This window comes from Chaetodon trifascialis, chromosome 21 (assembly GCF_039877785.1).
Source record: "Chaetodon trifascialis isolate fChaTrf1 chromosome 21, fChaTrf1.hap1, whole genome shotgun sequence".
Taxonomy (NCBI): Eukaryota; Metazoa; Chordata; class Actinopteri; order Chaetodontiformes; family Chaetodontidae; genus Chaetodon; species Chaetodon trifascialis.
The window spans coordinates 10,887,946-10,899,560 of NC_092076.1; the positions used below are offsets into that span (position 1 = coordinate 10,887,946).

At 41.5% G+C, this 11,615-nt stretch overlaps 1 protein-coding gene across 1 annotated transcript; it reads right to left on the bottom strand.

Annotated features, from left to right (window-relative positions):
* Positions 1-304: 304 nt before the first annotated feature.
* rundc3ab (RUN domain containing 3Ab) lies at positions 305-8,442 on the bottom strand. Its single transcript, XM_070991092.1, has 11 exons — positions 8,063-8,442; positions 4,725-4,840; positions 4,023-4,150; positions 3,775-3,860; positions 3,590-3,679; positions 3,395-3,475; positions 3,076-3,241; positions 2,723-2,880; positions 2,399-2,518; positions 1,699-1,784; positions 305-1,593 (listed from the first exon to the last, which is right to left on the bottom strand). Exons 1-11 carry the CDS (start codon positions 8,167-8,169, stop codon positions 1,451-1,453), a joined length of 1,281 nt encoding a protein of 426 aa, XP_070847193.1. The 5' UTR covers positions 8,170-8,442; the 3' UTR covers positions 305-1,450.
* Between the last annotated feature and the right edge of the window lie 3,173 nt (positions 8,443-11,615).

Here is an 11,615-nt window from a genome sequence, read left to right on the forward strand (position 1 = left end):
GGTTTGCTCCCCATTTTTGTGTCTGATCGGGTTTGCAATGACTTGACAGAGCAGTTTCTGACTCAACAAGACGTGCAGAAAAAAGATATAGTTGGATGTAAATGTGGAGGAGATTCAGGAACAATATGCGCCTGAAGGAGGAATGATGAAAATGTTATGCTGATATTTAAACATAAACCAAAGTAGTGGACAAATTGAAAATGGTGGCGCTATTGGAGAAGTCCTGAGATTGGAATCTGGAATGAAGTGGACTGACTGACTGATATGGCTATCTGTGGAGTGAGAAACCTCAAATAACACACATCCATTGCATACCAGCATTTAATGTTTCAAAAAAGGCAGTTTTATTGCAATTTTAAATAACAACAACATATCCCAACTCTGACCAACACTGCATGAGATTGCAATTTACATGATGGTAAATGATAGAAGTAAGTATGTCATGAAATGAATTACAATACCGTATAAAAAGAACAGATCATAAGAAACAAAATGAGGGCAAAAAAAACAAAAAAAAACCCAAAAGACACACATACTCACATTCAGTATTTCTCTCCTGCTCATACTCCATCAAGCCAGGTTTGTAGAAAAAGACAATGAAAACATTCATTCTGCATAGTCACAATGCATTCTGCATTTGTATGCAATAGATATCATGTCTGCTTTTTATGTTCGCATTGTAATGGCTCTGCAAACCTTGGTAGCCTGACAGATCCTGTATGTCACAACCTAAACTCTGTGTCTAACCTACTGTATGATTGAATAAGGCCTAAACTGTCATTCACCCTAATATCATGAAGCTGCATCTGTTAATTTTTAAATAATCTTCATCATAAAACAGTCTGGCCACTTTGACTCAGCACATTTGAGCCTCTCTTTTTATCTCTCTTATAATAGTGTAATAGATATGGCAAAATATTGTTTCTGTTCCCTAAAAGGTTAAAACAGCTCATCCATCCTGCACTGCCATTATTATGCAAGAGACAGAATAAGATACACTGACAGACTGCTAAGACACAGACAAATGGACAAGTACATACAGGACAACCCTACAGTGAGTTTTGATGAATGTGACCAGTACAGATGCGGGACTGTAAGTGCACGAAATCAAGCATCGTGACGCAAGAGAGGTCAAACTTGAACCGGTTGTTTGCATTTCAGGAGGCATAAACATGTCAGGAGAATTAAAGACAGTGAAACTGAAGGAGGCCGTCAGGCAGTACAGCAGCTATTCCTGCATCTTTGTTGGTCAGACTCAGACACGGAGGCTACTCTTTTGCTTAAAATGAGTAAGATGAGAGAGTGCTGGGCTCAGAGCATAAAGGTAAAGGGACTCACGTAAGGGCCATGAAAGAGAGCATTTGTCCGCCTTCCAAAAGCAGGCTTTTTGTGTTCATGTTGAATTGTCTCAGTGTCCGTTTAGTGGTTGGCAGTGTTTCTTTGGCGCCCCCTAGCTGGGAGAGAGGGCAGGACTGTTCTCTGCGCTGATGTTGACCAGGCACTCGCTGGACTTGAGGCTAGACAGAGACTTGCAGCTCGGAAGAGAGGCCAAGGACCCACACAGGCCCATCATGGAGGGGGTGTAGTCCTTTTCTGGAGGGGTGTGGCAGATATACAAAGGAAGGGTTACTTCAAATGTCTAGCTGTGTTTACTGATCTTTCAAGAACATAGTGTGGCACAGTGTGTGCAGCAGGCACCTCCATTCTGTTTCCCCTCCATCCCCTGGGAGACTGAATCCAGGCTGATCGCCACTGACAGCAGCTCTGTGCTGGGGAAACTCCTCCTGCAGGTCAACACAAGTTTAGGGTTAGGAATCACACTGTAGCCAGTCAACAATAAAGTAGAGTGCTCATTTTTGAATGGGTGTAGCTGAAAAAAATAAATAAGTAAATAAATAAATAATCTTGATGGCATAGAACAAGCTGTTTGGAGACATCACCTTGGGCTCTGGGAAATCATAATGAGCATTTTTCACTGTTCTGCAACATTTTATAGACAAAATGATGAATTGATTAACTGATAAACCAAGCGCAGATGCAGCTGTGGTTGCTATGTCTAAATACCTAATAAAAACTAAAAACTAGAGATGATTCAAGTGGCATACTCCAGGCACCATATCATGATTGTTTTTATATGTCTGTGCAAAAAAACAGTAATGTAAAAACAGTAATGTGATGTGGAACGACATGCAGCTCATGTAGAGTGCTGTTAGTTAAATATGGTAGCTGTACGTGATGATGTATGAGTAAACAGAATATAAATAATAACTTAAAGAAGCAGGAAAGAGCAGTATTGAATGCCACATCCTTGTCAATATAACAGAGTGTTCTCTTTTCAGTGAAATTAACTTGCTGCTCGTATGCGCAGTTATGCCAGGAGACAGATACTCAGTCAAACCTGCGGAACATCTTGAAGTCGTCTTGGTTGTTGTATGGCTGGAGCGACGGCCACTGGTTGACCAACGGGATTGAAAGGTTTTTGGCCAGGTGGTTGGAGTCACATGGAATCAAGCTTGTCCTGACAAACGTGAGGATACAGCACATGACTAAGAAGTACTCAAATACAGGCCTCTGGTAAAGACACACCCACATGTGCAAGGTTACTAAAACCAATGAAAACGCTGACGTCATTCAGTGTTTAAAAGATTATAACGTGTGATTTTAAGATGCTGATCTTCTCTGCTGTTTCGCAGTGGGTGAAACTTCTCTCTACATCACTCACAGTTGCTCCTGAAGCTCCAGAACTACGGCCTCCAGCTCTTTCTTCTCCTGCAGGCTGTGGCTCTGCAGCTCCTCCAGTCGCGCCTTTAGCCTCTTGTTCTCTGTTTCCATGTTCTTCAGCTGCGACTCACGCAAGCGCACAAGCTCCTCCAGGTAACCCTGATAATGCACGTCCACACTAAGTGAATGGAAACACTCTTCCTCGGAAGCTCATATTAGTATGTATGCAACGTAATGAGATATGAGAGCGGTATCAAACTGCTCATCTGACTCTATGCAGAGGAAGCAAATGAGCATATTTCCTAAAATGTCAAACAGTTTCTTACATTCAAACAAAGAAAGATCTCTGCACACCTTCTGAGCATTGACGATCTTGAACCTCTGCTCCATCTTCCGACACTTTGTGCTCCAGCTCTCCTCGTCAGTGACCAGAGGGATATAAGGATGTTCAGGGACGCTGTCGTCACTTGTGCTGCTGTCAACACTCTGTCGATCGTCATCATCACTCAGGTAATCATAGCTACAACAAAAGCAACCAAATGACTGTTAGTAAAGTATCACTAATGATATTAGTAACGCTTGTCATTTACTATGACCAGTCCCAGTGTCTGCTATGAAAAAGATATGTAAGCAAGACTATCTTGCATGGCATAAAGTGAACACATCATTATACCTTTGTGTGAATTTCAAGTATGGTGTATAATCAATGACAGCAGAAGATTTCCCATCCAAGGCCTCCCCTTTCAGACAAAAACTATGGAAGACAAACAACACAGAAAAAGAAAAAGAAAAAAAAAACGATTAATACCCATCTAAAATGATCCTGCTCAATATGAAATAGCAGTGTATAAAGGCCAAGTCTTCTCACTTAAAGTCTATGGCTCCAAGACCTATGAGCATCCCTGTTAGCACTGTGGCTTCCTCTCTTAACAGGATGGCTCCTTCTGCGTAGAACCTCCTAAAACACAGAGACAATTACAGCCAGGTGGGAACATGATTCTAGCAGGGATGGGCGATGCTGCGCTGTAAAGTCAGGTGTGTGGGGCCTCTCACCTGGTCGTTCTGCTGTCCCTCAGAGCGGTGGCGATGTATTCAGACAGCCTCTTCTCCATCAGGGCTACTCTCATCCAGGCTCGCCCCTGAAGGAGTCGCCAGAGAACAAGAAATGAACTGTGTGCAGAGTGATGCAGCATGCTCGTGTACAGCTGTTTGCTCACATCATTTCTGGATGCTGCAGTTCAGTTTGCTCAGACAGCTTCAGACTTCAGTCAAGCTTTGTTGCAGCTGTATGTCGGACTTGCCTTGGCTTGTGAGGTGCTGATGTTCTCCATGCTCTCGATGCTGCTAATGCAGCTGTTTGGGACTTTAGCGCAGGCCAGGCGGATGTAGTCCCAGTAACTCCTCTGACCATCAAACCAGCTACCGGAGCCTAAAACGAGAATGTGACACAAATAGCGTTTGAGTTGATATGTTGAACTTAACTGTCGCCATGCGTAATATGTAATTATTTCAATGAAGAGAGAGTGGAGGCTTGAGCAAGCAGATGCAGCTACAACATGAGAAACTTGAGATTCAAGGAGCAGGTGCTGCTGATGGAGGAAATCCACTTTGTTTGACCATGAAAAACTGTGTTGCCATTAGAAATAGACCGATGCACTTGATACTGATTTGTTATTTATTCTATGCATCTCAACTTGCTGCAGCAATGTTAGGAGTTTAGATGCAACAATGAAGAGACATAACACGTGTCACATGTTTAGACTTGACTTAATATTGCAATTTCAGTGTTGTTCAATTGATTTATTTAATCGAATTGATTCTACTTAATATTTAACAGCAAATCACTTCTTAATTTCCTGCTTACTATTGACAAAATTAACATTGAAACCTTCCCCATTCCATTCCAATCCATTATCAATAACAGGTAACTCATTTCCATTCATTTCTCAGTGTTTCCCACACTCAGTGCTATCCCACACAAAGTCCTTGTTCAGGTTCGTTACCTTTGAAACGGTGGCTGAGGATGTGTTCAAGGATGGCTGCGAAATTGATGAACTCCTCAGATGAATCATCTATGGGCTCGGCTGTGTATTTCTCTAACAGAGTCTTTACTGAAAACCTGTGGGTGGAACAGAAAGAGAAGTTTTAAACAAAAAGTTTGGTTGCCAGTGATAAGGTTTATCAAGGGAACAGATTAGTCAGGGAAGAGATTAATGGATTACCGCTTTCTATGTTTCAGTTTACTGTAGGAGGATCACGTCATAGATCAAACTATAATTTAACTCAGGTGTTCTGCCTCTTAATGAATTCAGTGAAACAAACCCTATGATAATAAAACCCGTAAAATGGACAAAATTGAAAAGTGCATGAATCAGAACACACATTGTTCCTCCTGTATGTTTGCTGATTTACACCCACAGTCTATCCATTTCTGGCTGACTCTCATCTCTACACTCGAGGCTAATGTCACCCATTTACTGTGAGGGAGACGTTTATGGAAAGCTTTCAGGAAGCTGCAACAACTCAATTTTCTTCTTACTGGACAGCTTGAATTTATGACTCCAGTCTGTTATAATACACCGACGGCTGTAAGGATGCCTGCTTGTAGTGGTGTAGCCTATAAAGTACATTTTGAGAACATGAGTAAATATGCAAAACAAATTCAGCATTGTTGTAAATTGTTTTCAGCTTAACTTAAACAAATTTCACTGACACTGTAAAAAGGGAAAATTCTTTTCTGATTAAAACCTATGAATTGTCTGCACGAGTCTTGACAGCAGCTCTGTGAGGCTGCATTTAGATAGGGAGGTGCTTTGAGCTAAATGCTAACACTAGCATGGCAAGCAGGTTCGCAATGCCTACATCCTGATGTGTAGCAGGTATAGGCTAATGTATAGATCACTATCTCAGGTTGGCATGTTAGCATGCTAACATTTGCAAATCATCACTAAATATAAAGTACAGCTGAGGCCGAAGTGGTTACAACTGGGTGACCCCCGCCATAATATAGTAACACTCAAAGACCCAGTAAACCTGTGGTACGTGTATTTCAGGCAATATTAGCCTTCTCCTGAAATAACCACTCTTAAATATTTTCCTGGAGACTAAATAATTCAGTGCCTCTATTTGCTGCAAGAACACCTGCCAAATGCTATTTGTCCAGTGACATGGAGATATGGGGTCATATGGAAAAGAGAAAACCTGGCAGACATGCAGTAGAAATGATCTCTAATAGATATTGCTCATGTTTTTGCTCACTCAGATGTTGAGTTTCAAGCCCAAACAGTTTTTAGTAAACCGTCCCAGAGCACTTTATATTCAGTTTGCATGGAGCATGTGTCCATAAGACAATGCTTATCCTAACAGAGGCCACTGAGGCAAGTGATTTCACTCTCCATTGTTCCAAAGGCAACAATGTCTCATTGAGCTGCTCCGACTAAGGCCAGATACTGGACAATAATTGGCTGATTATCCTCCAAACGAGCACAATCCTCTGTGTTTTCACTGTATTACAGACAGCAGGGACGTGACATGACCCAGATAGGCTCAACAGAGGTGCAGTCTTGTTCACCTGCATGAATGTCTGTGTGTTTGTTTAATGTGTTCTGCATACAGTATGACAAGAACATCACGCAGGACTGGACATGTGACTGGACATGTCCAGTCTGTGGACTCCAACCACATGACTTGGCCTCAAAATCAGCTTGACTTTAACATCAGTGACTTGAATCTTGGCAGGACAAGCAGCATGTTCAGAGACAGGGCAGACACAAAGCCAGGGTTAGCACTTTTAATGTGTCTTTGAATGAATTATGGAAAGATTTCTTTCAGGTGTCTAGTGTATATCTGTAAGGAGAGACGGCTAAAGACGGGTTGTTCAGGAGCCATTAAGTATTCTGAATTAGATCTTGCATATTGTTCAGTTTATTGTCAGATTCAGCAGCAGCTGCATCATGACTGTGCAGTTGTTGTTGTTGTTGTATATCCAAGTCTCTTTCAAAACTGCATCTAATGAGTCCAATGAATCTAATTAATAATAAATATCTAATAAATAAAAACTGTGAAAATGACAACCTTGTTACAAACAGCTGATAATTTACCCAGCAGCAACCTCCAAGGCTGAAGCCAATACTGGTGGCAAAAACTGTAATTCCTCGAATGGCCACTTGAGGCTGACTCCAAAAGCAGGACAATCCCCACAGACCCCCAAATAAAACTGCCCAACTTTATTGTAGAAATGTAGTAGCTTCACAAAGGCTCATCAGAAACCAGTGGGTGAAGTTACAGAGAGTCTATGCAATTTACACATCCAGCTAATACAAAGTATTAGCATGAATTTGGAGTCGTGTTTCTCGTCACCTGACAAATGCATGTCCAATATTCACTCTCCTTTTATCTCTGATTTTGGTGCTGTATTAGCGACCGTAAACACTACGTTAGCTAGTCACCAACTGTGCCTGTCTAAGGTTTTGATGCTGTGCAGGTAGCTCAGTCTTCAGAGCTCGTTAGCTGCCAATAAACTTATCGTGATGAGAGCTGTGAGACTGAACCAAAACATTAAAGGTGTGGGTCTGAAAACAAAAACAATGAGCTTAAAGATGCCAAAATGCTCCATACAGCTGAGAAAGTGTAGTCAGGTGATCACCTAAAACTATGTGGGTTCATCTCAATGAGTGACCCCTTTAACATAGTCATTGGACCCATTGTTACTGTAAAAATATTTCTTTTGATATTGATTTTCAAAGAGCTCAGACTCAACTACAGACAAGTTTAATCTTTCATACATACACGTACAGTATGTTTATATCTGTATTTGTTTAAGCTCGGTCCATTCAGGACTTGATGTAACTACAGGCCTTATATCGCCTCCCTGCCCTGAGTCCCTGGGGTGCCAGCTAGTCCTTGCCCCATGAAGGTTGTCGTCATAGCAACCACGCCATCAGCGGAGAGAAAATGAATCGTACTGACAAAGATGACACTGCTAAACTCACACAGAGGACCCCGGCTGTCTGTCTGTCGGATGTTGTACATTAGACATTTGTAGTGGATGGACGCACAGGGGCTTCGTAAGCGAGCAGGCCCACTTTCAGCACGGAGTTCATGAAAAAAGACTTATTATGAGGATGACGTCAGCGCGCATGTCAAAATATGTCTTCTGCATTTATTCTACGTGAGAATAAAAACACCGGGGGGGAATCAATTCGTAGTTAGAAAAAAGACAGACGCAATCGCATGGCCACTCAGAAGGACTGCAACATTTAGCCCATTAAAATCTCCACTTATATCAGAGCACAGGCACTTAAAACGCACACGCACACGGTCTCTTTGACCACACACTGACCTGCAGACAGTGATGAGGTTTTTTCGCTCCACCGCCACGTTCCGAGCCGACGCTTTTTTCGAGATATCTCCCATGGCCATCGCTGCCTGCACACAGCCGGACTCCATCCAGGAGGAGGCAGCCCTGAAATCAAAGGACCCCTCCCTGTCGGCCACCTGCCCTCCTCATTCACTTCTGGATGCCAGAGAGAGGATGCTGCCTGGCCGCATCAGAGCCGCTGTCAGCCGGCTGCAGCGCTTCGTCTTACGGCGGAGGATGTGCGGCTTGAGACATCAGCTACAGCGGAGCATGTAGTGTGTTGATCTGTTTTTATTATTACTCTTATACACAGAGGACCCAATTACATCTGCACTCTCTCTCTCTCTCTCTCTCTCTCTCTCTCTCTCTCTCTCTCTCTCTCTCCGCCTATTTTTGACGTCAGCCTGACGTCACTGGATCAGCTCTCATCATGCAGCCTGAACATGACGAGTCACCTCAGTGGTTTGAGTGACAAGTGCACTTTGAAAGAACTTTCCTGCTTCACCGCATGGTTTTAACATTTTTACTGTTCACACAAGGACCTCAGCAGCATTATGCAAATGAAAGATATTTCTAAAAGGTAATTTAGTTAATTAATTTATAAATATATCCAGTAAGTCTATCACATAGTAAAAACCTCCTCAGATTCGCTGACACACTTGATGGGTCAGTCATTACAAACATCAAAGAGACGAGGAGCTACAGTGATGACTTTTTCGCTGAATACACAGAAAATCTTGTAAACATTCCAAATATGTCAGTATGAATTTGGGATAAATGTGTATAAAATCATGTACAAAACATTTAGAATACAGAATGCAGAGTATAACTACTGTCAGGCAGTGGGGCATAAGATGATTTTTCAAACCATAACAAAATTAAGGAATAAAAAGGGAAAGTGTCTGTTTATTTGTTTGTTTGTTACTTTTATATAATGTAGAAAAGTGTTTCCCAATAATATATTTATGATTTTAAGGTCACAGATGCTGTATGGTCACGTGTTATAGATAAAAAATGACAATGTGCCACCATATATTGCGAAAAAGGACATCCATATTACACTGTGTTTATTTTTCATTGTGTTGTAGAATAGATTTCAATTCATGTTTTCTCTCTATGGGACAATGCATCTTTATTATATGAACGTCATCAGACCTTTTTGTATTGTGGTTATGTGTCATTCGTTTCTTGTTCAATAGCAGCCTCTGAAAACAGGTTTACAGTACAATAAGGGTGATATCATCAACACCAGCAGCACCACCTCAGTCATCATGCTGGATCATTTCCTCCTCCTGTAATTTCCGATCAGCATCCTCTTCAGTCTCCTCCCTCCCTTCTTTTTCCTCCTCCTTCTACTCCCAGAAGAGGTTTTGTGCCTCTGCAGAACTGTAAAGTGTCATCAAACGGTGACACTTCGGCCTCCACCTTCTCCTCTCTAATGAGCTGACAGCTGGTTGCCACCATGCATTGTTGGGCGGGGGGTTGGGGTTGGGGTTTTTTTTGTCCCGGTGGAGGTGGAGGAGCAATCACTCATGCATATCTGGGTCTGGTGCTCCATATGTTTGAATGCTTCAGACTCCCGTTTTGGCAACATCAGAGCTGTGAGATGGGATTCAGACATAAACAGATGTTATATGCAGACATAACAATACCTCATGGTCATATTGTCTTGTGTTTTATTGCTCATTATGTGAAGATTTATGGGCTAAACTTTTAATAATTCCTGATTAGCTCCTCTGGCTGAATGATTATTAAATAAAAGTTGCGTTTTAGGAAGTGAGCCGTCCTAAACGTCTTTGTTTGCAATGTAATGCTTTATGAAGAAGGAGTTATGTTCCCGTCTGAGCAATGTTTCATCGCTGCAGTAGTTGGTCCATGTGTGTTTGCCACTTGTATGTTCATCACACTTTAAATATAATTACTAGCATAACAAACTAATCTAATTTCCTTCAGTGTGTATATATTTCAAATCCCCCTCAAAACAAAGCTAAGCAAGTCAAACTATTGTCCATTATTTTAATTTCATCCATCGACTGCATGAGTGTTGTGGCTCTAAAAGGCTCCTATGTTCTCGCCATGCGACGCACTTCTCACTGTGTGTTTATGGATTTTCTTTGATGGTTGGAAACTCACAGACTATTGATTGATAATTGTTTCCATTTCACTTCTCACATTTGACTCCTCATGCAGCAGCAACCAGTGAAGACACTTTAACGTGCAATGTTTTCATTCTTGCAGCAGGGGGCAGAGTTTTATCTGGTAGCTAATCACTTAAAGGGGCAGTCCACAGATTTCATGTTGCACTTCGAGAAGATTAAGGACTCACTTGAGATGGATAAAAGTTTGTAAAGCCAAAGAATATCAAACATTAATAATTTCCTTTTTCTTTTCTTTCTTAATTTTTTTTAAGACAAGTGCGTCCACAAAACATTATACAACAGTGACCCTTTAAATACATGCCTTTGTTTTAAGAGTAAAAAACATTGCAGGTTCACTTGGATTATGGAATAGAAACATTAACATGATGGTGGTTTTTTCCAGACCGAATATATAGTACATCGTGTCGGCTGTATGACATGGAGTATTAACAGTTACTGTAAGAGACGCAGGTAGTTTTCAGGAAAGGTGTGCTTGGCTCATATCTTTCAGGACTTTAATGGTAGTGGTGTGGCATTTTTCTCATTGAACCTTGGACTTTATGATCGCTAATGTTCTCTTTCAGTAGTGTTGGGGATACATCTGTTATGCACAATGTCAGTCTGCTCAAGCTGTACAGAGAAGGGAAAGAAAGCCTACTCCAGCCAGGAACAGTTTGCAAAAGGAAATTAAATTGATTAATCTGATATCTCCGGCAGAAGACAAGACCAATGTAAGCTCCAAGATGACTGACTCTATTCTTAATTTAGACTGCTTTTCATCATCGTCTTTGCAAAATATGTTTCCAACTTCAGTGGAACTCACCAGGTTAAATACATTTCAAACAAATGAAGAAAAGATCATAAAAGTGAGGATCACTGCTTAAAAGGTGCATGTAATTTTGTCTTGGAGGAATTTGCATTTCAGAATGAGAAGAGTAGTAAATGTGTGCAAGTTTTTCCTTTAATAACAAGCAAAACTTTTTACACATAGAGCTATGAAATAGTATATAAATCAGTTCCATTTGGTTGAGTTCCATTTATTTAATTTCACTTTATTCAAACTCTCAAGGCAGAACATTTCTTAAATTAGTTATCTTACAGTGTACATATGCTATAAACACAGAACAGTCATCTCTATTTCTGGATGCCTAAAATATTCATAAGCACGGTTTCCTGTCTGTCTATCTTGTGAATACTGGTGGCTTGTGCTGCAGGTTTGTCACTCATGCACGAGGTCCACAAACAGCTCAGGTGCCTCTTTGCTCTGAGCCGAGGCTTGAGGGGAGTGTGTGAAATTCTGGACAGTGTTGTGAGGGCGTTGGGGGCAGAGGTCACGTGGAGGAGGGAGCATGGGGTCTGGCCTGAGATGGGCAAAAGGTTTGTGCATGAGCCCTCAG

Bases quoted from the DNA above. Each gene is read 5' to 3' on its own strand.
- rundc3ab (XM_070991092.1), bottom strand. From the start codon at position 8,169: ATGGAGTCCGGCTGTGTGCAGGCAGCGATGGCCATGGGAGATATCTCG. The intron at 2,519-2,722 runs GTGAGTGATGTA...CACGTTTGTCAG, and splicing joins CTGGAGCTTCAGGAGCAACT to GACAAGCTTGATTCCATGTG. The intron at 1,594-1,698 runs GTGCCTGCTGCA...ACACCCCTCCAG, and splicing joins GGAGGGGAAACAGAATGGAG to AAAAGGACTACACCCCCTCC.